This window comes from Punctularia strigosozonata, assembly GCF_000264995.1.
Source record: "Punctularia strigosozonata HHB-11173 SS5 unplaced genomic scaffold PUNSTscaffold_7, whole genome shotgun sequence".
Classification (NCBI taxonomy): Eukaryota; Fungi; Basidiomycota; class Agaricomycetes; order Corticiales; family Punctulariaceae; genus Punctularia; species Punctularia strigosozonata.
This window is the reverse complement of record NW_006767439.1, coordinates 220,975-242,846: the sequence shown is the minus strand read 5'-3', so window position 1 is coordinate 242,846 and position 21,872 is coordinate 220,975. Positions and strand designations below refer to the sequence as shown.

The 21,872-nt window shown below is 55.6% G+C and overlaps 10 protein-coding genes across 10 annotated transcripts; 2 read left to right on the top strand and 8 right to left on the bottom strand.

Annotated features, from left to right (window-relative positions):
* Nucleotides 1–186: 186 nt before the first annotated feature.
* On the bottom strand, nucleotides 187–1,823 carry PUNSTDRAFT_52662 (uncharacterized protein). The gene is made up of 8 exons (XM_007384092.1): nucleotides 1,651–1,823; nucleotides 1,478–1,596; nucleotides 1,348–1,416; nucleotides 1,092–1,297; nucleotides 920–1,036; nucleotides 820–863; nucleotides 624–769; nucleotides 187–559 (listed from the first exon to the last, which is right to left on the bottom strand). Exons 1-8 carry the CDS (start codon nucleotides 1,670–1,672, stop codon nucleotides 413–415), a joined length of 870 nt encoding a protein of 289 aa, XP_007384154.1. The 5' UTR covers nucleotides 1,673–1,823; the 3' UTR covers nucleotides 187–412.
* A 585-nt stretch (nucleotides 1,824–2,408) lies between these two features.
* Nucleotides 2,409–4,223, bottom strand: PUNSTDRAFT_126344 (uncharacterized protein). Its single transcript, XM_007384091.1, has 3 exons — nucleotides 4,033–4,223; nucleotides 3,713–3,972; nucleotides 2,409–3,656 (listed from the first exon to the last, which is right to left on the bottom strand). Exons 1-3 carry the CDS (start codon nucleotides 4,199–4,201, stop codon nucleotides 2,610–2,612), a joined length of 1,476 nt encoding a protein of 491 aa, XP_007384153.1. The 5' UTR covers nucleotides 4,202–4,223; the 3' UTR covers nucleotides 2,409–2,609.
* A 771-nt stretch (nucleotides 4,224–4,994) lies between these two features.
* On the bottom strand, nucleotides 4,995–7,037 carry PUNSTDRAFT_69067 (PLP-dependent transferase; the record flags this gene model as incomplete). Its single annotated transcript, XM_007384090.1, has 4 exons — nucleotides 4,995–5,583; nucleotides 5,634–5,984; nucleotides 6,034–6,815; nucleotides 6,882–7,037. 4 exons carry the CDS (start codon nucleotides 7,035–7,037, stop codon nucleotides 4,995–4,997), a joined length of 1,878 nt encoding a protein of 625 aa, XP_007384152.1.
* A 363-nt stretch (nucleotides 7,038–7,400) lies between these two features.
* PUNSTDRAFT_44773 (uncharacterized protein) lies at nucleotides 7,401–9,315 on the bottom strand (the record flags this gene model as incomplete). Its single annotated transcript, XM_007384089.1, has 11 exons — nucleotides 7,401–7,663; nucleotides 7,695–7,829; nucleotides 7,889–7,945; nucleotides 7,995–8,034; nucleotides 8,090–8,158; nucleotides 8,244–8,524; nucleotides 8,572–8,661; nucleotides 8,713–8,844; nucleotides 8,894–8,990; nucleotides 9,052–9,113; nucleotides 9,168–9,315. The coding sequence occupies 11 exons, from the start codon at nucleotides 9,313–9,315 to the stop codon at nucleotides 7,401–7,403; spliced, it is 1,374 nt and encodes a 457-aa protein (XP_007384151.1).
* Nucleotides 9,316–9,549: 234 nt separating this feature from the next.
* Nucleotides 9,550–11,165, top strand: PUNSTDRAFT_52658 (uncharacterized protein). Its single transcript, XM_007384088.1, has 7 exons — nucleotides 9,550–9,701; nucleotides 9,759–9,788; nucleotides 9,843–9,916; nucleotides 9,967–10,075; nucleotides 10,130–10,347; nucleotides 10,402–10,696; nucleotides 10,747–11,165. The coding sequence occupies exons 1-7, from the start codon at nucleotides 9,620–9,622 to the stop codon at nucleotides 11,022–11,024; spliced, it is 1,086 nt and encodes a 361-aa protein (XP_007384150.1). The 5' UTR covers nucleotides 9,550–9,619; the 3' UTR covers nucleotides 11,025–11,165.
* An 81-nt stretch (nucleotides 11,166–11,246) lies between these two features.
* Nucleotides 11,247–12,641, bottom strand: PUNSTDRAFT_134588 (uncharacterized protein; the record flags this gene model as incomplete). The annotated part of the gene is made up of 1 exon (XM_007384087.1): nucleotides 11,247–12,641. One exon carries the CDS (start codon nucleotides 12,639–12,641, stop codon nucleotides 11,247–11,249), a length of 1,395 nt encoding a protein of 464 aa, XP_007384149.1.
* Nucleotides 12,642–12,957: 316 nt separating this feature from the next.
* Nucleotides 12,958–15,086, bottom strand: PUNSTDRAFT_87525 (RNA-binding domain-containing protein). The gene is made up of 6 exons (XM_007384086.1): nucleotides 15,051–15,086; nucleotides 14,636–14,999; nucleotides 14,247–14,287; nucleotides 14,026–14,186; nucleotides 13,717–13,968; nucleotides 12,958–13,659 (listed from the first exon to the last, which is right to left on the bottom strand). The coding sequence occupies exons 1-6, from the start codon at nucleotides 15,079–15,081 to the stop codon at nucleotides 13,051–13,053; spliced, it is 1,458 nt and encodes a 485-aa protein (XP_007384148.1). The 5' UTR covers nucleotides 15,082–15,086; the 3' UTR covers nucleotides 12,958–13,050.
* Nucleotides 15,087–15,233: 147 nt separating this feature from the next.
* PUNSTDRAFT_120642 (galactose oxidase) lies at nucleotides 15,234–16,705 on the top strand. Its single transcript, XM_007384085.1, has 3 exons — nucleotides 15,234–15,779; nucleotides 15,840–16,017; nucleotides 16,070–16,705. The coding sequence occupies exons 1-3, from the start codon at nucleotides 15,309–15,311 to the stop codon at nucleotides 16,570–16,572; spliced, it is 1,152 nt and encodes a 383-aa protein (XP_007384147.1). The 5' UTR covers nucleotides 15,234–15,308; the 3' UTR covers nucleotides 16,573–16,705.
* A 114-nt stretch (nucleotides 16,706–16,819) lies between these two features.
* PUNSTDRAFT_69001 (cytochrome P450) lies at nucleotides 16,820–18,795 on the bottom strand (the record flags this gene model as incomplete). The annotated part of the gene is made up of 8 exons (XM_007384084.1): nucleotides 16,820–16,989; nucleotides 17,048–17,234; nucleotides 17,283–17,579; nucleotides 17,630–17,790; nucleotides 17,849–18,140; nucleotides 18,194–18,401; nucleotides 18,465–18,478; nucleotides 18,532–18,795. 8 exons carry the CDS (start codon nucleotides 18,793–18,795, stop codon nucleotides 16,820–16,822), a joined length of 1,593 nt encoding a protein of 530 aa, XP_007384146.1.
* A 464-nt stretch (nucleotides 18,796–19,259) lies between these two features.
* PUNSTDRAFT_68843 (bifunctional phosphatase) lies at nucleotides 19,260–21,577 on the bottom strand (the record flags this gene model as incomplete). Its single annotated transcript, XM_007384083.1, has 12 exons — nucleotides 19,260–19,309; nucleotides 19,365–19,652; nucleotides 19,715–19,964; nucleotides 20,027–20,182; nucleotides 20,235–20,347; nucleotides 20,517–20,637; nucleotides 20,720–20,787; nucleotides 20,838–20,931; nucleotides 20,983–21,074; nucleotides 21,146–21,230; nucleotides 21,347–21,408; nucleotides 21,490–21,577. The coding sequence occupies 12 exons, from the start codon at nucleotides 21,575–21,577 to the stop codon at nucleotides 19,260–19,262; spliced, it is 1,467 nt and encodes a 488-aa protein (XP_007384145.1).
* Between the last annotated feature and the right edge of the window lie 295 nt (nucleotides 21,578–21,872).

The window sequence follows — 21,872 nt, the reverse complement described above, 5'->3', positions numbered from 1 at the left end:
TAGACTTGGCGTAAAGTCTGTCGTTGTCGTCTAGGCTGTGTCGTGTGACTTAGGCGTGAGAGTTAAGACTCTAGGCGCACTAGGTCGAGTGTCGTTCTTGTGTAGGTAGCGGTGTCTTAGTCTTAAGTCTAAAAGGCCGTAACCGAGCCGTCAATCGTTATGGCGCTAAGGGCGTGTATAACAAATGGACGAGCTGAAGTCCATCGACTTCAGCTAGCGTCTTATATACTACTATACAGGTACTGTACTAGAACCTTCCAGTACCTACCATAACGTTCTATACTATTCTACAATGTTCCTTATGAGTCACAGTCGAGTCATAACCTGAGTCACTACAAGTCCTAGAACCTTCAGGCGCATTCCAGCGCCTTCTACAAGGTTCTACTCTATTCTGCGTGTCATTACTAAGCGTTCATGACACCGTAGCAGAGCTGGAAGCGTTAGTAGCTACGGTCCACGTTGTCGTCACTAGCCGATCGAAATCCAGGTAAGCGCCGCTCGTATCCGTATTGGTCAACTCTAGAGTATGTGTGTCGTGCGCGAGACCACTGGCGAAGAACTGCAGAGGCCAGAACATGTTTATTCTATCTTATGACCAAAAAAGCAGGCTAGAAAGGGCGTACGAGTAACGTTTGAGGACGGAATATGGTCCCAGGATCTGTAGGAGTCCCCGTGTAACCGGTTAAGGAAGTGGGTGCGCCCCCATCGATAGCGACGCTATAGTTTCCGTGATTCGAGCTTGTCGCGCCGTAAAGGTATATGCATTCGCCTGGACGATCTGAGTCATTTGGATCAGCGAGAAGAGAGACAGCGGCCTACCGAAGAACGTGATTCGGGCTGCAGCGCCTTGGGTCTTCGTGTCGCTGCGGCAACACCGATGAAAATCCAATATAGGATCGCGATATGAAAGGATACGTACTGGAAAGTGCCGTTGTAGTAGTCGTTATTAAGCCCATTCGAGCCCGTTTCCCACCCATCTCCATAGGTGATATTCGTCCACGCCGTATCGTCCAAAGTCGTGTCCTGAAATGGAGTTCTGCGACGATAGTGGTGAGAAAACCGGAGTGTTTGTGTGTGTCGCTTGCACTGACTCGGGGTGCCCGTCTCCAAGGGTGAACACGACGAAATCGATGTCCACATATGGGCGATCGCTCCGCGTGCTGGTATCAGTAAGTACGACCTGGTGCTGCTCATTCTCCAGGTCCGTCGCCGACCACAAGAGCGTCTGGAAGTCGTCTGTGGCATTGAAGCCGTTGGCTATCGCTGCGCTCCCGTCCACGGTGACGGTGTACTCGTCCTGCATGCCACTCAATGGCGTGCACCGGCTACTGGAGGAAGGCAACGTACGTGATTCGCGCGTTTTGCACCGTACAGATAGAACGCGGTCCCGGTGAAGGAGAAGGAGGCCGTGGCGCCCTGCAACAGTGCACTACGATGAGGCACGTCGCAAAACGCGTCACAACGAAAGGAAACTCACGGATACGTTCGTCGCATGGAATGTAGAATTGGCATACTGGTCGAGCTTGGAATCGGCCGTACTTGAGTCCGACCAAGCACCAGCCGGGGCGTAAGTGATGATAGGACTCGAATCGTCAACTGTTTAAGATTGTCCGTTGTGAAACGCAACTCTTGAGTCAACGAACCACGCACCAGTGAAATTGTACACCGGCATTGTGAAGCTCTCAAGGCGAGGACAAGCAGGACAAACGACCAGGGGGCGGCGCAGAACGCGTCAGGTGAAACCGAGACTATTAGCGAGGCATAAGGCCCCCGGGCCTGGATGGCACACCCCTATAATTATTGAAACGGAACGGAGCCATGGCGAGACGATTACCAGCCATCATTTCGGAGGTGGTGAGAAGCGAGGGTGTATTTGATAACCTGTCGGAGGCGATGCCCGACGTTTTGCCTCTCCTGATCGCGACAGAGCCCCCACAAGAATATGAATATGAGGCAGTAGTTGCTAGCTGCTTGGTACGGGCAATACTCAGGTAATAGGTTATGTAGCAGACTGAGTTTCCCCTGTTGGTGTTGTTACGATGCGACCCCCTGGCCTTCGGACTCGAGCTCGGAGGACTGAAGCGGGAAGTCCAGCGTGATCACGCGAGGACCACGGAGAATGACCCTAGGTGAAGCACCTGGCTTCGATCGTAATTATTCATCCGTCGGTATCTTGCAGTGTGCACCGTGCGTTCGTACTTGAGCAAAGGAGAGGATCCATGTTTTGCAGTCAGTCTAATGCAGATACGACGTGCAAGAGCTGGTTATGAATCTGAGGGGTGTTACAATTAAATGTAGTAGCTGTTATATTGCATGTACTGTAACTTAGCTTAACGCCTGCGTCGGAGCGGTGCGTCGGCTTCGGCTCACTGATTGCAGGCGTGCCACCCGCGCAAATCTGTGCGGCGACCGGCGTTCCGCTTTTGGGACCGTGCCGGGTAATACCATACCATACCATACCCCCTATCATTGATATACAGTGTAGTAAGTGATCCAAGAATAGAAAGTGATCCAAGAATAACTTCCTGAAGGAGACGGCCGATGAGTAAACTTGAGAATGCAAGGTACAGCAGGTACAGCAGATCCAGAGAAACGGCCATGTAGCAAACTCAGAGCTCGAATGCGGCGCATCCTACATCCTCCAGCCACCTCACCCGTTGTTGCTCCCTGCGGCACAGAACGCTGTTCCCCGCGCCCATGCATCGGCCGTTCGCACAGCCGGTGAAGGCGCCATGGCCTGCGCCGAGATCCCAGATTTTGCTACCAATCGTCCCTGAGAGGAGCGACCCAGGCCCCGGGCTGATGAGGTGATGCGATCCGCCTGTGCCCGCAGCACCGAGCGGAAAGCTTCCCGGGTCGGGTATGCAGTTCGAGCTCGACAAAGTGCCGCTGCCGACGCGAGGGACATCGGGCAGCGTTTCGGGCGAGCTGGCGTAGTCGTAAATCCGGATGCGCTGACGTGCGGATAGGTCGGGTGCCAGGTGGGATAGTATGTGAAGGCGAAGTTCGATGGGCAACGACCTTGGTTGTGGGGTGTTCGACGGTCGGGGTAACATGTCTGCTTTAGTCGACTTCAGGAGCATCGGCCTGGAGTGATGCAGTAACTCGAGGGCCTGCTGCTGCACGGCTCGCTGGAGATGCCCGTTCCGTTGCAGGGTGGCCTTCAGCTCTTGCTCTAGCTCTTTCCATCGTACATCGTAGCTTCTGTCGTCTCCGTCCCCCTCCTCCTCGGCTTCCTCTTCCACATCTTCGTCTGGTCCCGGCGCACGGTTCGCGTACATTTCGATCTTCAACAGACGGAAATTCTGGCCCTTTCTCCATTCTCCAATACCACGGATGATCTTGGTCATGCCGCGGATACCGAGACCGTTCCCGTTGCACTTGAAGGTGTGAAGGCGGCAGCGCTCGGCGGAAGTAAGGTAGTCGACGAGATATGGAACAGCGGAGCGGGGTAGACCAAGCGCGGAGAGGTGGAGTTCGTGAAGGGAGGGTGCATCGAGTTTCGCGAGGAACGACGAGGCGAATACAGGGCACGGACGGGTAGAGTCGTGGGGTATCGTGAGCGGATTGGAGGTTAGGGACAGGAAACGGACTTGTGAGCGATTAAGAGCAGAGGCAAACGACTCCAGCGTCTCGGCGTCCCCGGTGAAATTGTTCTGCGAGGAGGCGATGAGCACAGTGAGCATATAACATGTGCGCAAGTTCAACACACGTTCTGTAAGGTCAACTCCTTCAAGGCGGAGTTATCTTCGAGGTATTGTGTGATAGCCTGTAGGCCCTTGTTGCCGATAGCATTCCCGTTCAGGTTGATCTCCGTGATAGTCTGCTTATATATGGGCCCTGACCGAGAACTTGACGAGTTCAAGAATGTAAACAGCAGTACTGTTCCGTCATCGCCAAGATCATTGTGCCCCAGGACGAGTTTCGTGACGGTTCGCCGCGAGGAAATGTCGCGGATGATCTCCCGGGCGCCTGCAGTGAGATGTCAATGAACATCCGCGTTCTCGAGAATAATCGTGGTATGCCACGTACCTGCTATTCCGGAGAGACCACCGTCAAATCGATCTATCTGCGTGCGGGAAGACAGCAACACTCGCTGTGGGTTTATGGAGGTCGCGGTTGATAGTCGAGAGGGTGTGGCATGGTGGGGAATGCCGCTCTTGGAGTGGCCGAACGGCAGCATGAGAGCCTCAAGAGCCATGGTGTGTGGGACTCGGCAAAGCTCTGAATGGGTGCGTTCGGGCGGGTGTCAATATATATTTCGACAGACAAGCAAGGTTGCTTGCAAAGGACACGGTACTCACATGTCCCGTAAGCTGTGCTATGGTCGCTGATTGGGCGAGCGAAATAGGGGCTTCGTAATCGTCACTTGGAGGCTCGGGCCAGTATTCCTGTACAAACATAACGGTGAGGACGTGACCACTCGGGGCGCATCTTCCACCGCAGCGTAGATGAGGCAACGCACGTTTGGTTCTGGGAGCTCAGGCGGCGGTGAATTCAGTGAACGAGAGGCGATGATAGCCGCCCTCGGGTTTTATCTGATAACGCAGACGGACTCCATCGCCTCGGCAGAACGACTCGTCACCTCGTGCATTGACCGATCTGTACACGTACAACAAGGGGATAACACGCGGACCGCGCAGAGAACAACAAGAAGAGCAGATCCGAACCAGCTCAAAAGAGGAAGAGCGGTACGAGCCAAAGGTAATTCCAATGGCATCCTCCACGCAACGCGCGTGACCCGTATCAAGCTGCTTACAATCACTCGTGCACAGTTGGTGCACTGGCATCTGCAGTCGACGACAAGCAGAATCTGGGCTAGGCACTTTTATTACTAGCGGCAGAGGCTAAGAGTATCCCTCGGATGAACGAAGGCATCGATATTGGATGAAACTAGCCATGGCTCGGTGCGTGTGCTTGAACGGTAGCTTTGATATCCAAGATGAACGTAAACGGGTTGGACCGACGGCCTGCTGTCTCCATCATTCGCAGGCTCAGGTACGAACAGCTTCGGCCGCAACTAGGGCAGCCTGGAACTTGCCCAACAATTCCTCCGTATCCTCCAGTCCGACGCTAACGCGCACCAACCCCTCCTCCACCCCGAACTGCAGCGCCCAGTCCATCTCCGCGTAGTGCGCGAGCACGGTGTACGGGCACGCGAGCGTGAAGTTCGTCCCGAGGCTGGGGCCCTTGAACACCGCCAGGTTGTCGAAGAACGCCCTAGAGGCCTCGATAGACGCAAACGTGAGAGAGAACAAACCGCCGTAGCCGCCGTCGCGCTTGTTCCCGTCGTCGTCTACGTAACCTTTGATACGGCAGCGTTCGTAGTGCTCCGGCGTGGACCATTTGGGATAGAACACGTCCTTTATCGCCGCGGTGGGGACCCCTCCGGCCACGGATCGCGAGCGCAGGAAATCGCAGACGGCCTCCGTGTTTTTATCGATGGCGTGAATACGCTGCCTGAAGTTGCGGGAATTGCGTTCCATGAAGATCGCATCTTCGTCGAAGTAGAAATCCTCGAAGTGCGATGTCGCGTGGGCTTTCAGTTTAGTGTAGTGCGGCCCTTGCGGGTTCAAGACCAGACTGGAGGAGCGATCAGCAGCATACGGGATGCTACACGCGTAACCTCATACCTGCCGCCCATGACGTTCGCGTCGCCGCTGAAAACCTTCGATAGACTACTCACGACGATGTCTGCATACCGCAACACCTCAACGTTCACAAAGTTTCCTATGGTCTCGTCCACGACAAGGAGGAAGTTGTACTTGTCGGCGAGAGCACGAATACGGGGGAGATCCGCCGACCGCAACAGAGGATTTGACGGGAACTCAGTGAACATTGAGAGCACGGGATTCGAGGTTTGCGCTGACTCCTGTTCGAGTAGCTTCTCGAGGTCGTCCAGGTCCGAGTCGAGCCCATGGCCGTAAAAGTGGCAGCCAGGACCCCACTTCTGGAGGATCTTCAGCGTATCCGTATACGGGAACCTATACGGACGTTGGAAATGCGTCAGGACTGACTATATAGTACGCTTACCCAAAACACACGCTCTTGGCGGAAGGCCCTGTGGCCAACGCGAGCTGATGCGCATGCCATATAGCCGTCATACCAGTTGGAAAGAGAAATACGTCGTCCTCCGAGATGTTCTTGATGCCACGGGTACTAGGTCCCAGCTGAACATCATCTCCGCCAGCATAAGGACCACTGGGAGACTCGTGTATTCTGTCGTCCACTAGGACGCCTGCTATACGACGGCGGAGGGCTCGCTTCGCAGCTGCCGCGTAGGACAAGGGCATGTTGCGTCCGTAGCGCTCCTCAAGGTAGGTGACCTCGTCGCCGGTAAACGCTTCATCGGCTTTTGTCTGAGTTGCGGGAGGGGATGGCGTAGGCGCGAGCGATGGTTTGGTAGAGTAATGCCTGTTACTGGCTTTGAATGGTGGGCGAGGAACGGTGGGCGACGTCGGGGGCGAGCGTACGCTCTCGTTGGCGGCGAGTATGGTCAGGCAGCGGTCCGCCAGTCTGCTAGAGACGCCCATGCCGGTGTGCTGCCAGAAAGCCTTGGCGAATGACCACGCATCCGCGGGAAAGAGGACGATGTGCAAATCGATTGACTGGGGGGTGGATGAGGATGCGACATTTTGCGCTTGGTCTTCAGCCTGGATCGAGAACTGGACGAGGCGGACGGTGACGGGGGATCCCTGGATCTTCGTGCTCTGGTCGACCATGAACGTCCTGCAGTAGTTGGCATTCTGGCGTGTAGCGCAAAGCAAGGACTTTTCGCCGTTCACTCCGAACTTCTGCTCACATATTGAGGCTAGCTATGACGGTGACAACCAAGACGCGTTCATTGAAACAAGTCCCTGAGTGAGGGCTGCATAACGTACCTTCTGAATGCTCTTGTGGATGAAGAACCGAGGATAACCAGTGACCATAGCATCAGTGACTCTCTTCGCGCCTTCTTCGTAGTCAACGTTGTCCCTCCAGGTGGGCAGAGAAACGGAGATCGCGTGCGGGGTGAAGGGCGGCACAGTCGAGCCCATGGTACTCTCCTGGTTTTGGATGGACGGCGTCGTCATTGTGGCGATCATGTTGAGGACGTTCAATATCCTCGCAAACAGGGTAGAGATAGATCAGACGGGGAGGTAGGTGAATAGGAGGGGCAAGCCCAGTGTCGAAGATTTCATGCGCCATGACTCGCGATCGCAGCCAAAGAAGAGCCTATCGTCGGCTTTGCGTCCGAACTTGTGAACACGAACGTTTAGTAAGTTACTGCATCCACGATGCGATTGTTGACGTTCAGTCAAGCAACCAATGGGAAACCGTATGATCATTATCATCGAAGAGAACCGTTATGCACATGTAAACTGAATCCTTCCTATCAAAACACTACCTGAACGAGGCACTTAATCCCCAAGATTCATGCTTCCGACCGAGTTCCTATTCCCAGCGAGGCCGAGCGTCACCGGTGAACGAGCCACGGGGCTGCCATATGCAATACGCGGGTCGCTCGTGCGACTGCCTGATCGCGAACGGCGCGGATCAAAATCTCCTGTAGACCGCGAAGAGCGGGACGAGCGCGAAGACGAGGACGACATGCGGCGATGGCGTTGCAGACGCGTCGGGTCAACGTCCGGGATATTGGCGATGCGTCCGAAGAGAGACAGTACTGCGAGCAATATGATCAGCTTCCCACTTACGAATCCGACAGATGCGGGGGTTCTCACTGTCGATGATGGACACGACGCCGGTCAAATGACCAGAGGCGTTCGGCGACGTGAGAGTTGATGGTGAGCTGGACGCATCACTCGTTACAAATAGTCTATGCGCATCGGCTGACGGCGGTGTATTACGTTCGTAGCCGGCGCGCAATGGCATAAGGTTGCACACTCACTCGCGATAAGCTTCTGCACGGTATAGGAGAGGGTGCTCGAGGGCGTGACACTGTATACTATGTGCGGATGAGTCCTTGGGTGTAGGTTGACACTCAATTGACATACCTGGATATCGTTCCTCTCCGTCGGTCGATCCTAGCGGGCTCTATATGATCTCGTAATTGAAGAAAAGCGCAAGAAGTACGGGAATTCAGGCGCACCCTGATCATGGTGATCAATCGCCTCAAGGGCATCGTCAGGATCTCATTACTCTGTGATGGAACTACGATCTGTTGCGTATGTTAGTTTACTGGCTCAAATGTGGATCTGCCATACTGAAGACGATATGACCTTGCCAATATCTGTCACGCTCACAGCGCTCAGGAGCGTCCCATTGACTTCCTCGAGGACCGCGACGCTGCTCACGCCTTCGTCATTCATGAGCTTCATCGCTTCGAGCGTTGTGGAATCCGCCGTAGTCGCGACAATGGACGCGAATAAATTCAGCGAAGGAAGCGCTAATCGGTTCAGCGGGTTCTCGAAATACGCTTGCAAGGAACGCGTTCGTTTGGCGTGTTCGCCAAGATAGGAAAGCACTTTGCGGTCGGATACGAAACCAATCCAAGGCTTGGACGAATCGTCACCGTAGATTAGAACTGAACAAATGTGAATGGAGGCGATTTTAGTAACAGAGTATGCCTACCCCTATGGCATCCTCCGGAGAATATTCCAAGAAGGGAAATGAGGTTTGCATCTTGGGGTAATGTTTCCAGAGCGTTCTTCTCCGATAGGTCTGCCCATAGTCAGAATATATGTAGTTGAAGAAGAATACAACAAGACTTACTGCTGACCAAGTCCACCGGGACATGTCCTGCCTTAGCGGCAGTCAGTATGCGCCCGAGGATTGGCTTTTCTCGGAGTTCGTCCGGTGATAGTGTATGTCGGGTAGCTGCCAAGGTCAGGAATGCATTGACGTCTGCGAACTAGGTTTTGAATCAGCCTTTGCCAGTTCAAGACGGATTAACCGGCCCAGCGAACATCAAACAAGCCAGAGTAGGGTGCATTGGAGTTGCCTGCGCGGGACTCCACCGCGAGGCACATCAAGCTCTCAGAGAGCAGTTTCTACCACGGGGACCCGTTCAGGACGTTTCTCTTTCAGCGAGTGTGAAAAGCGAGCACTCACCTCGCACGCATCCTCGACGCTACAATCCGGCGGCACAGAAACGACTGGCGAGTCGACGAGATCTATAGATCGTCTATCAGCAAGGGCCTACATCCCGATCGAAATACTCGACACACCTTTAGCAGACACCTGCGCCCATGCATTGATCCATTCCTCCGCATCCGCATTAGACGCGTTCGCGAATATGGTGGGGCTACGCGAAAGTCCTGGGCTCTGGCTCCTGTGGCTGCTAATGGAGAGCCTCTTGTGCAAAGCCGTCGACATTGTCCCGTATCCTTAGGGCGCTGGAGTGACGGGGAACAAGAAAGCGTTGGCCAAGTCGAATGGAGCATACGGGACAGATCCGAAGGGATTCGCTTGGTCCGTCTCCGCGAACCGCTTTGGGACAGCGACTCCAGTGATCGCGCGGCCATTGCTTGCTCCATGTCGCCGTCGCAGCTTCGTCGCTCCATTCATTCAGAGCTATAGACCGTATCGTGATCCGTAAACACGAGGAAGGACACCGTCAACGTGGCCAAAGCCCCGGAGCCCAGTCAGCCAGAAAGCCACGGCCCGAGTTCACCACCTCATGACTTCAGCACCGACGAACCCGTTGGAGATTCCGCCCTACCAGTTGCAGTCGTTGATTGCGAGCGTCGCTGAGCAGCATGGTCCGAACACCACTATCACTCGCGGTCGCACCAGCTCACCGTAGTGCACGCATGCAGGAGCTCAAGTTCGCTGCGTTCAAGCCTTGGGTCCGTTCGCAGATGTCATCCCACACCGTGTCATAACGCTAACCACTGCCTCAGGCCCCGAAATATATGCGGGATGCTCCAATGGAGAGCTCTTGCGCTTCGCACTAGAAAAGGGCGACCAGACAAAGGTCAGCTGTCCTTACCCTCTACAGATCGCGCAGTCAATGAATGTAAACAGTCCCAGGCATATACTTTGCTTTCAAGGCAGAATCTTCCTGGACCCGCGGCAAGACCTATTGACGACATTGTGCTAGTGGGAAGCATCGCTCGTGCCCTCATATTGTCAGGTTCGTCCTCCCTCGAGGTTTCCCTCAATGCGTCATGACAGAATTGCTTGACAGGTAACCAGGTTCACTTCTATACCCTGCCTTCGCTGGACCCCGTCCAAACTATCAGCCCTCTTCGGAATGTGGTCACATTCACCGTCGATGAGCAACATCTTCGACGGCCACCACTCAACACCTCCAGCCCTGCGAATGTGGAGCCAGTCGATCTCTGCATCATAAAACGGACAAGTATTACCCTTTACCAGCTCAGAGAACGGCTACTTTACCAGAAGGTGAGCCCGACACGTGTTTCGAACAATTTGTATCGAGTTCCAATGACGGTGTAGGATATTCCTCTCCCGCAGGGCGCCACTGTTGCGCGACGCATAGGTCGCCACCTCTGCGTTGCGGACAAGGAATTCTATAACATGATCAACCTTGAGGAAGCATCGTTATTCCCGTTCATGCCCATCTCGCAAGCACCTGACTCCGGTCCCATCAAACCTCTGATAACTGTCATCGGCGAGAACGAATTCTTGGTAGTTTCTTGGACGGGAGCCAGCGCAATGGGCGTGTTCATCACCGGCGATGGTGATCCACTGCGGGGCACCTTGACGTGGCCCAGTCATCCGGAAGCGATCTGTACGTCTCCAATCCGGTTGGTTTGAGGACAAGATCTGACGTGGATTCAGCGCTCGATTACCCGTATATCGTCGCCCTCCTCCCGAATCAGACTATCGAGATTCACAACATCGAGACGCAGGGAATCGTGCAAGTGATCTCCCCTCCCGCTTCCGCCTCTCCTCAGCAGACTATGACGACCCTGTCTACCTCTGCCGGGAGGTACCTTGTGCCCTCACGCGATCGCACGACAAAGATGCGAATGACGAATGTAAAGCTGATTAGGGAGCCGATACCCCTTCCCGCCAAGCCGAAAGAGACCGGTTTACCGGAGGTTACGCCGGTGTAATGGTGATCTCCTCAATCCCATGTTTAAGATCGTTCCATGTCTTGAAGCTACGAGGCCCATCTCGAGGTTCATCTACAGGGAGTTTTCTAAACTATCCGATAGTAGTCCAAACATGATTAATACATTAATACACAGAAAATATGATATGTGAATGAGTGACGATGTGATAGACGATGCATTAGGCTGAATGTGGGGTAAGCTCTGTCCAGGGACGGGATGCCGTCAAGGCGGGATGTTCCAGCTCCTCAGGAAATCTTCCACTACCGGACCAAATGACGGCTGCGATAGCAGCACGCCGTAGTCCTCCTCCGAGTCCTCCTCCCACCAATCATCGTCGCCCTGAGCACTGACGGTGCGAGCTGATACGGTTCCTGTAAGAGCTCGTTCGCCCCGATACGCACACTCGAGCGTCTTCGGTAGTTGTGGATCCTCCGCCGCCTGGTCCAGGAGATCCATCGCATCGTCCAGCGTAACCGATTCGGTGCCCCCGTAGACGCTGTCGCTCGATAGGGAGGTGGAGATTGCCAGCGAGATGCTTTGCGAGAGAGCGCAGTTGGCCTGCTGCGGGGCGACGCCCCCGAGGATCTGCAGGATTATCTGCCAGCGATAGTACCATCCTTTGCTTGATGACCTAAGCAGCTCCTCACGGAGGCCTTCGTCGCAAGAACGGGTCTCTCCGGAAATACTTGCTACGATTCCAGGGTTCCCCGAAGAAACAGAATCACTTGAGGGGTGTATCACGGGGCAACCAGGCTCCAGGCGGGGCGTGTCCTGAGCGAACCGAGGTGACGAAACCAGAAGCACGTTCCAGGTGAAGAGAGCCTTGCTGATCGTCCAGGCAGGGAAGTCCGCGAAGCAATAGTCCACGGTCGCGCAGTGCAGATACTTGAGTGCATGCAGGTCCCCCATCCTCGGGAAGATACCTTCCTGCGTGAAAGGCGGGCGGGAAGGTTCCGAGCTCGACCGGTCGATATCTTCGGATGACGGCTCGTCAGAATAGAGGTGGCTGGCGTGGAGGATGCCATCGTAGGCCGCACCCTGTCCTTGCAGAGACCACCAGTTCTCCCTGCGGCTGTCCCAGAACGATTTGAGGTGCCTGAGCGAGCTGCCCGAGTGTCCGCGGTGTGGGTATCCGTGGCGAGCGTGATGGACCGGATTACCGCGACGTAGTGGATTAGCGGACAACAGCGAGGGAAAGGCTGGCCATGTGCCCCACGGAGCGCGTTTGGAGCATGCATCACGAGAAGCTGCCGATCCACCCTCTGTGTCACATTCAGCGCTGGCGAGAGCGATAGACTCGTTCCCCGGTAATATGTTATTGTCTAGCTGTGTTTCGTGGCTTGTTGTGTCGTAATCTGCGTCGGAGGTTTCGCTGTCGTAGTGGTCGTTCTCGTCGGGTGTTGTCGTTGCTGGGTGATCATCGAACGAGGGGTAGGTATCCGCAGTGATGTTTAGAAACAGCGGTAGTTCCAACGGATCATGGTCATAGGCATACTGGATCGCTGGGAGGCCTGGCGGCGAACAGTGGTCCAAAGGATAACTCGAGCGCTCCAAATTTTCGGAGGAGGCAAACACCACTATCTTCGGGAGAGTATGGCTAATCACTTCGCAAGCCATGGGGACGCCGTACAGGTGCTGAAGGAGATGTCGGAGGAAATGTTGCGCTTGAGGAATGGAGAAAGGACCCGCCAGATATCAAACAAACATATCGAACGCCAGGAGAGGTGGAAGAAAACTCGAGCCCGCCACGAGGATTTCGGACGTCGACGTCCCGCCGTCGAGTTTCTCAACCAAGCGCGTCATCTCAGTGCAGACCGTACGCTCTCGAGCTCCACATATGGGCCGACTTCTTGTACTTGGTTCGTATCACATGGAATACGCTCATATACATTAGCCGTCTGAGCAGTGAGAAGTATATTATTATAGTGTACGAGGGCAGTTGTATGATACTTCACAATGTCGCGAGATATAAGTACGAAGAGGGGCATGAACGTTCGGTATACAACAAATACGAGGGCGAGCCTGTTCACCGAGCATACGGGTGGTAGTTGTGCTGCCCCCTCTGTCCAGTCCGTTGGGGTCCAACTCCAGCTTGCGGACCGACCATCCCAGGACCTCCTGGACCACCGGGTCCACCTCTCGGTCCTCTGGGTGCGTTGGGCACCATACCGCCGGCCGCGCCGCCCATCATGCCTTGCCCGCCCATGGCACCGGCACCCATGCCCCGTCCCATGCCCATGCCCATGTTCCCCATCATCCCCCGCCCCATACCACCCATTCCTCCCATGCCGCCCATGCCAGCCATACCAGCCATATTCCCCATACCGCCCATGCCACCCATGCCCATACCCATGCCGCCCATGCCCATGCCCATACCGCCCATGCCGCCCATGCCCATGTTCATCCCCCCGCTCACCTGGAACATGCGCGTGTAAAGCGCGGCCAGAGCCTGAGGATCGAACGGCGTGTTGGTCGTCCCGGTCGCGGCTGGCGCTGGACTGCCTGCGTTCGCAAAGTTGCCACCGGCGTTGTTGAAGCCTGCGCCGCCCGCGAATCCGGCGCCTCGTCCAGCGTTCGCACCGCCAGCTCCGCCATCTTCCCTCTGGAATCTGGGCTGAGCCAACTTTACGTCGATCTGACAGAGGACGAATCAGCGGCCTATCGCACACGCCACCGCGACAACGATACGTACCAGCTTGCCATCTATCTCGAGGTTCCCAAAACCAAGTATGGGCGTCACGTCGACATCCTCCAAGGATATAAAACCAAAGCCTTTGCTTCGGCCAGTCTCACGGTCTAACATGACGGTCGAGTCGGTGACCTTGCCGAATTGAGAGAAAAACTCTCGCATGGACTCAGAGGTGACACTCCCGGCGAGTCCACCGATGAAGAGCTTGGTAGCTCGCTGGTGTTCTGTGCGCGGTATCGCGCGTTTTGGGTCGATCTTGCAGAGAGATGGTCAGTCACGTCGGTCACCGTCCACAGCACGATGGCCACCCACGATTTTCCCGTCAAGGATGTGTTCCCTGACCATCACGGCATTTACCGAGGCCGGGTCTTCGAAGGTCAAAAACGCAAAGCATCGCGAGCGACCGTTGGCGTCGCGCATAATCGTGCACGCATCGACTTTACCGAATTGCTCAAAATAGCTCTTCAGCGCCTCTGAACGATCATGAACGGATCAGCATGTGCGTTCATATATATCTACGAATCCAACAATACCATCCGTGGTGTCCCAGTGTAAACCGCCGATGAACATCTTGCTGCAGGTTCATAGGTATCACGAGTGCCGTGTCGCAAGAGATACGGTCGTATTGCCAAGGTGGGAGTACAGAGACAGCCGGGGCGTAGCCAGAGGGATATACGGAGAGAGCAGACAGTATATCAGTATCGACATACTAAGATACGGGATGTTACGCATGGCGGGAAGACTACGACGTGCTGGATGTCTGCTAGCCTAGGTCTAGACGTATGCATGCACTAGGACTAGAGCGACGTAGGGCTAGTCGGTAGAGTCACGAACACGCCATAGAGTAGCTCTCATGGCATCCACCGGTGATCCTATAGCGGCGCGGCGAAGGGGATTCAGTTCGCGGAAGACGATGACTCACCCTTCGTCTTTCATTTCTGAGGGCCGGACGGGCCGGTCACCGACCGCGTGAAGGCCTCCAACGCCTCCACCAGCGTTGTTCATACGGCTGACATGCGAGTCGTCGTACTTGTTCTCCTCATACGTTTGTATCTGCTGAGTGGGATAAGGCACGACAGGTGGCGCTGAAGCCGACGCTGGTATCGGTTTCGGTTGTTCGGCTGGACTTTTAGTTTGCGCCGGGGGCGACTTGGTGGTCTCTACGGTCTCTGAGGCAGGCGTTGGGGTCGGGATGTCTTCTAGTCTTTCCAACTCGTCTTCTTTCGGTGATCCTTTCGAGGCGTCTACAGGACTGGTGAAGTCGTTCTCGTCATTGCCGTAAAGGTCTACAAGCTGACCATCAATGGGAGACCGGTACGGTTACCAGAACTACGAACCTCCGTACAAGTCAGCATCCAGGTCAGACATGGTCGTGGTCAGTGGGAGAGGAGAAATGCGCGCAGTCACGCTCTCGCTCACGCTCACGCAAGGCACGCGCGGCGTGACACGACACGGCCACAGGCCGCGCTCGGCCGACAAGTCGACTTGACATACCTTGGCCTCCCGTTGATGGCTCCAGGCGATGGCGCACATATCCTCGGGCTACGGCCTTTGCACTCTCCCTCCGACCTAAACATCGCCCAGCGAAACACAGGATGGCTCCTCTGGCGCGCTGGACGCTGCTCACCCATGCGCCCACCCTCGCCCGATCTTCCCATGGCGTCTGCGCCGTCGGCCCGCGCATCGTCGTCCACGGCGGCGAACTCAAACCACGCACGCCGACGGACGACTCCAGCCCCGGTGTCGTCCACACACTCGACCTGACCGGCTTCCCCGCCAAGGGGGCGGGCCCCGCCGATCGATATCTGCACCTCAAGACCTTCGCCGCCGCGCAGAACGGCAGCGCCCCGTCGCCGCGTGTCGGCGCCTCGATTGCGACCGCCCACGGCAGCGTCTACCTCTGGGGCGGCCGTGGCGGCATCGACATGAGCCCTCTCCCGCGCGATGCGATCGGGATGTACGCCGGCGCTCTCTCGTCTTCCGGCGTCTCCTGGAAGCCCGTCGGAACGCCCGACGACCCGCACGAACCCGAGTCGCGGAGCTACCACGCGTCCGTCGCGTATAAGGTGAACTCACATCTCGCAGCCATGTGCGTCCTGGGTGGCCGACCTTGACACGACAAACAGGACGAAGTGTACGTGCACGCCGGCTGCCCCGCCTCCGGCCGCCTCAGCGCGCTGCACGCCTTCTCCACCGCATCCAACACCTGGCGCGCCCTCGCACCCGCACCCGAACCAGGACGGGGCGGCACGGCGCTGGTTGCCGCCACCCTCTCCGGTCAGGACGTCCTCCTCCGCTTCGGTGGTACGTCCTCCCTTGTTCCCTAAATGCCTAACTTGACCTCCCATCGCGACAGGTTTCGCGGGCCACGAGCTCCCCACCCCAGAGCACGCCGGCACACTCGACCTCTTCCACATCGCGACCAACACCTGGCGCACGCTCACGCCCTCCCCGGACGCCGTACACGGCTTTCCCGGCGCGCGCTCCGTGCACGGGTTCGCCTCGTTCCGCGCGCCCGCCCTGCCGGGATGCGTCGCGCTGTTGTGGCACGGCGAAAAGGCGCCCAGCGCCGCGGGACACGCCGGCGCGGGCGAGTTCTGGGACGACGTCTGGGCGCTCACCTTCGACCCGCGGCCCGATGCGGACGACATCGCGGCTGGCCTCCAATGGAAGAAGCTCGACGTCGCGCCGGGTAACAACCCGGAGGGCAGAGGCTGGTTCCCGCCGGCCTCCATCCCGGCTATAGAGCTAGGCGCGCCGGACGGGGCGTCGTCAGACGTGGCAGTCATGTTCGGCGGCTTGTTGTCGTCCAACGAGCGCAGCGGGGAGCTGTGGGTGTTGCAGGTCGTGGACGAATGACGAAGACGTCAAGGTAAGTGTACGAGTATGCTCGAATGTATGATCGGATGTGTCTAGTATTCTACTGTAGGCTCGTGTACGTGTATCGGTTTCGCGCTGAATCGAACTGAAGCGCCCTTTGCTTCGATCCTGCTCTGAATGTGCCAGCGGGCTCAAATCATAATACAGCTTGAACGATTCCATTGCACGTCGATGATTGTACAGTGTAAAGCATGAAAACGAGCACTTTGGTCGTCAACTAACGATATCACGAACCGAACCCATTGACCGGCCGTACTCGTAATGGCATGTTCCCGGCTACGCCGTTCGCTATGGGTTGCAATGTGGGAGCGATCTTCGTCCTGACGGTGCATTGTGCGTCTTCGAACACGAAGGCGCGAATGAGGCGGGCTAGAATGATTTTGCATTCCAGAATAGCTTCGGATTGAGAAAATTTTCAAGTGGACTGCATCGACGAGTAGACAAAACAACGTACCGAGTCTGTAGCCGATACAAGTCCTTGGACCGTCGCTGAAGGACAACAAACCGCTCCAACCATGTGGTAGATCCGCCGGAGACGGTACGCCACCTGCCACGATCCACCGGTCCGGATTGAACGCCGCGGCATCGCTGCCCCACGTCGATTCATCCGCGTTTATAGCTCCGAAAGGTATCTGTATGATCTGCACCGATGTAAGCCCAGATATACAGCGATGGGAGAGCTATAGCACCTGTCCCCGTTTGATGTAGACGCTCCGGACGACTGAGCCATCATCAAGCTGTACAGGAGACTTGAGGGGCAGAACGTCGTCTTTCAATGCGACCCTGTCCGTTTGGGGCGAAGCAGCGAACAGCCGTATCCCTTCTCGTACAGCGGCTTCGAGGTATTCCAACTTCTGTACGGCATCATACGAGAGGTCTTGGCCATATTGTTGGATCTCGTGGCGAAGCTTGTCCTGGACTTCCTTGTTTCGGGCAAGAGCAAGTAGCGTGAAGGATATGGTGCCCGACGAGGTCTCATGGCCAACCTAATCCGTTCTGTCAGACATGAAATCACTGGGCAATGACAGATACCTACCATCGTGAAGGTGATTATGTTTTCGATGATTTCTTCCTCTGTGAATTGTGCTTGACTCTTGTTCATCTTCAGCAATCTACTAAGGATATCCCTGCGGTCATCATCCGTATTCGCGTTGGCAATGAGCTTTTTGGCAATCTGTCGCACGATGACGTTCGCCTCTGGAGGTCGATGATGAGCTTCTACCCCATCACAAGAGGAAGCACACAAGTGTTTCACCTCCTTGGGCCTTCAGCGCCGGCAGAGGCAATTGCGTGATCCAAGGGAACATCCTCAGGACTAACGGTGCCAAAAACGACGCGTTGGTTGCGGAGATCGCAACTATCTTGTGCCAGCTGGACATGATGCGACTCGCATCTCCCGAAGGCGCCGCCGATTGTGGCTGGAAGTCATGGCCGAAAGCGACCCGGCCAATGACATCCAACGTGCAAGCGGAGATATACGGCAGGATGTTGACCTCACATGTTTGCGATGCGTCATGGGATACGTCGCCGTGAAGCCTCAACTCAAGCTGCAGGATTTGAGTTGTTACAGGCGTCGATGGCGAGGAAAGGTCGTGCCAACCTTCTCTGCGCAGGTCACGACGTCGTCGGACATGCGTTTGACGCTGTCTGGACCGAATGCGGGAGCGAGGAAGCGGCGCAGTTTGAGGTGATCATCGCCGACCACCCAGGCTAGACCCTTTCCGATGAGGTTGCCCATGACCGTGCGGAATGCGTGCGCCATGACATAGCGATCCGTGTTCTGAAGGACGTGCTGGACAGCATGGTGGCTGGAGATGGCAACAGCCGCTCGTCAGTTACTCCGATCACCAGACGATCAAATAGACGCGCACTCAGCAGCAACGAGCTGTAACGACAAAAAGTCAGGTATGCGAGAGCGTCGAGGCAGAAACGTCATACTATGTCGCGTCCTCCGAAGGCTGCCTTGATTCGGAATACATGCCCGATTTCGTGGATCCACCTCTTGTGGGTCTGGCATGCTTCCCCGTCCCATACTCGACGTTCATGGCCCCACAGCCAACTCGCCTCTGAACTAGACGGGCTGGGTAGCCTCGAAACATCATCTCGTCGACGGGTAGCCCAGGATATGAGAAGCAATGACAGCGCGCCGCCGAGGACGGCGACGGCGAGAGGTAGGTAGCTGGGCGAGGCGGCGTCGAGCATCGCTTGCAGCATGCAGTGGTGAAACGTGCGGCGGAGAGCACTGGGGCTTCGTTCCATGGCTCCATACTATATGTGAAGCAGCTCGCATCTCGTGCGAGCCGGTGTGCCGCGAGCACTCCAGATAACGGGAAGTAAGAGTGCACTTCGCGATGCTCTGGACGACCACAGAGGGCATCCGGTTCGACCATGAATGCCGAACACGGAGCACGTTGGCTTGATGGCTTCCTTCTTCCGTGCGGAGATCCAATTCAGTCCATGCTTACCACGACGGCTCCGCGGAACACGCTAGATCGCCGCGTCGGATGGCTTAGGTCAAATACGCCGCCATGAGCTTTGCGATGGCAGCCTGCAATGCGTGCTGAAGAGTTCATCCTGAAATGGAGATAAAGCGTCTATCATCCACGCGCACACGACCACGATCAGTTACTGATACACTGAGAGAACAAATACAACATCATTCAGTTTCACCCGAGCGACTCAGTCGCAACCAGCTTCTTCTTGCCCCACGTATCCTCTTCGCGTGGGGATTAGCAGGAGGTTCCGTCAGATAAGCAACGCAGACCACTCACCTGCGTAATTCTCATAGAAATTGTTCTCGTCCTTGCCAGAGCCCTGTTCCACAGGTCCATCGCCGCGACGCCCAGGCCCATCCCAGAAGTGGAAGGCCTGGCTACGGACGCCGTATGAAGTCGGCGTCACTTCGATCAAGTCGCCCCTAGCCACCTCGATGGCAGGAATCTCAGAAGCCGGAAGACCTATCAAGTACGCCAGAAGACATCGTATGACAGAGGCGTGACCTATGATCAGGAGGTCCTCTTGCTCGCGTTCTAGCTCGATCAGGATAGGCTCAAGGCGCACTGCGACAATGGCCCATTTAGCCTTTCTCAGAGAATTGCCCGCCTGTCGCTTGAGCACGCACCGCATAAGTCATGGTAGCTTTCCGCACGCGGAGCCCGATACGCGTAAGGGTCCTTAGAGAAGCGCTCCCATTCGTCGGGATAAAACTTCCTGGCAAGCTCTGGGGTGAACCCGTCCCACACGCCTGGATTGATCTCGCCCATCTGTGCCTTCTCTACAATCTTCACGTTCAGCGGGGTGCCCGAACTAGTGGCATCGCTGATGAAGGGCCAGGCGGTATGGTGCGATCTTCGCCTAGAGGAAGTCCATATCTGTGCCATGACGCATATGAGACTGCCAGGCACCGTAATATAGAACTGCATTGTCCACGAACGACTAGACGGTGGTCCTTAGGATCCAGACCTCTTTGTTCAAATGTCTTGGCTCGACGTTCGACGACGAATTCTTTGAGACGCGCAGCGTACTCCCATCCTGCTTCCGAAAGGTCGGAATCAGCCTTGTATGAATGTTCCAATGACGATTGTCCTGACTACTCGGAATGATGACTCAGCACGAGTTCTTCTAATATTCGAAGGACTCACTCGTGCGAAGTATATCGTCCGTGGTTTGTTGTGAATATTCATCAGGAAAAACACGATCCTGGACTGCCATGGTTGGCAAAACAAGGGGAGGTCGGTAACGAGACCATCGGTTACTCGAAGCACATGCCTGCAGGTAGCCCCGGATCCGCTGAGCTCAAACGAGGTCAGACGGCAATTGTGAGCGAAGGTTCAAAACGTACGTTGACAAGAACCTTCTCAGAGACCTGCCGATCGCACACATGGCGGTAAGTTTCCATCAGGCAAGGACAGCCATAGCATGACGCACATTGATAATTCGGATAAATGGCCATGTTGTCTCCTCAACTGGTTCATAGTACTTTTCATGATCCGAGATGCGAGAATAATAATCCTTGACTGCTTTATCTGGGTCCCAGCCTCGGTACTAAATCAGCCCGCAGGGGATCAGCCAGGGGTGAGTTTCGGAAACAACGGTGGATTCTACATCAGACCGAAGCACTACTCACATCCGGAGAGGAGATTTTGACGCTGCGTATATTCCGTTCGATTAGTTCAGGATCATCACACATGGATTCTGTATCCAATTGAGCATCAGGCAGATGCGTACAGGCGACGATTACCCACCGAGCATGATCACATGTATGCCCTGGTCGTCGAACTTCTTCGCTAGCGTGTTTCTAGCCTCTCTGGTCCCGTTGTTCGCATCGTAGATTACAACCTGCACGAGATTTCAGGAGTGTAGCGCGAAATGACTGAGATACCGACTCACCTGGCCTCCTTTATTGAAGAAGTCCCAAATGAGTTGCTCACAACCATCCAGCACTTTTCTACGTAGAGCTTGTGTTTCGGGAGACCGCTGGCCTAGAGCAGTGGTGTTAGCGACGGAAGCAGAAAAAGACGCTGAATGACGAGATGTATTACGGCAGGTAAACATGACTCACCTAGGGTGAAGTAATCCGGAGGAAGTGTGTGTGCGCCCCCTGCTGTCTTGCGTCGGTAATCACCCAAAGAAATGACCTGGGTATCATGGCATCAGAAATGCAAAGCTCGCAAGATATGGCGAACGAAGTGAAGAGTATATGAAGAGGATTCTGTCCGATGGACTACGATTGAATCTCGTTGAACATACTCACCGTGGTTTTCACGCCCATCCAACGCAAGTAACGTTCCAGGGCGCGCGATATATGGGTCTTGCCTGAGAAAAAAGGTTTCGGTGCAAATGCAGCGGCAAGACATCGGTACGAAGCACGCATGCGGCAGATCAAGAACCACATACCCCTTGCAGGGAGTCCAACAGTGACGACAAGTATCTTTCCAGCATGCCATAGAAGGCCAGAATCGGTGGTATAGAGAGGGGCTGCCATGTTCGCTGTCGAGAACCTTAGGAGCGGCGACTACGATGATGTTGCCAGTAGATGCGATGAGAAGCGTGATATGTTCGATAGCCAGTTCCTCAAGTAGATATCCTCATTAATGTTTCCTCGTTCAAAGTTTCCGATGGGCGCACCACAAGTGCCCAACAACCTCTGGCAGTGGCAGGGCCAGGCAGGAGACACCACAGTCATGCCGGCAAAGCATTCCCACGCCATGGGTGTATGTAGCTATCGAAACCCATGTCACCCTCAAATGTGTCTGAACAGGCGTGCAGGAAAGACAACG

Bases quoted from the DNA above. Each gene is read 5' to 3' on its own strand.
- PUNSTDRAFT_126344 (XM_007384091.1), bottom strand. From the start codon at position 4,201: ATGGCTCTTGAGGCTCTCATGCTGCCGTTCGGCCACTCCAAGAGCGGC. The intron at 3,973-4,032 runs GTACGTGGCATA...ATCTCACTGCAG, and splicing joins TGGTCTCTCCGGAATAGCAG to GCGCCCGGGAGATCATCCGC. The intron at 3,657-3,712 runs GTGTGTTGAACT...GCCTCCTCGCAG, and splicing joins AGGAGTTGACCTTACAGAAC to AACAATTTCACCGGGGACGC.
- PUNSTDRAFT_120642 (XM_007384085.1), top strand. From the start codon at position 15,309: ATGGCTCCTCTGGCGCGCTGGACGCTGCTCACCCATGCGCCCACCCTC. The intron at 15,780-15,839 runs GTGAACTCACAT...CACGACAAACAG, and splicing joins ACGCGTCCGTCGCGTATAAG to GACGAAGTGTACGTGCACGC. The intron at 16,018-16,069 runs GTACGTCCTCCC...CCATCGCGACAG, and splicing joins CGTCCTCCTCCGCTTCGGTG to GTTTCGCGGGCCACGAGCTC.
- PUNSTDRAFT_52662 (XM_007384092.1), bottom strand. From the start codon at position 1,672: ATGCCGGTGTACAATTTCACTG. The intron at 1,597-1,650 runs GTGCGTGGTTCG...AATCTTAAACAG, and splicing joins GCCGGTGTACAATTTCACTG to TTGACGATTCGAGTCCTATC. The intron at 1,298-1,347 runs GTACGTTGCCTT...AGTGGCATGCAG, and splicing joins GTGCAAAACGCGCGAATCAC to GACGAGTACACCGTCACCGT.
- PUNSTDRAFT_87525 (XM_007384086.1), bottom strand. From the start codon at position 15,081: ATGTCTGACCTGGATGCTGACTTGTACGGAG. The intron at 15,000-15,050 runs GTTCGTAGTTCT...GTCAGCTTGTAG, and splicing joins GGATGCTGACTTGTACGGAG to ACCTTTACGGCAATGACGAG. The intron at 13,660-13,716 runs GTACGTATCGTT...GTCCTCTGTCAG, and splicing joins TCGAGATAGATGGCAAGCTG to ATCGACGTAAAGTTGGCTCA.
- PUNSTDRAFT_52658 (XM_007384088.1), top strand. From the start codon at position 9,620: ATGACTTCAGCACCGACGAACCCGTTGGAGATTCCGCCCTACCAGTTG. The intron at 9,702-9,758 runs GTCCGAACACCA...GCACGCATGCAG, and splicing joins GAGCGTCGCTGAGCAGCATG to GAGCTCAAGTTCGCTGCGTT. The intron at 9,917-9,966 runs GTCAGCTGTCCT...GAATGTAAACAG, and splicing joins AAAAGGGCGACCAGACAAAG to TCCCAGGCATATACTTTGCT.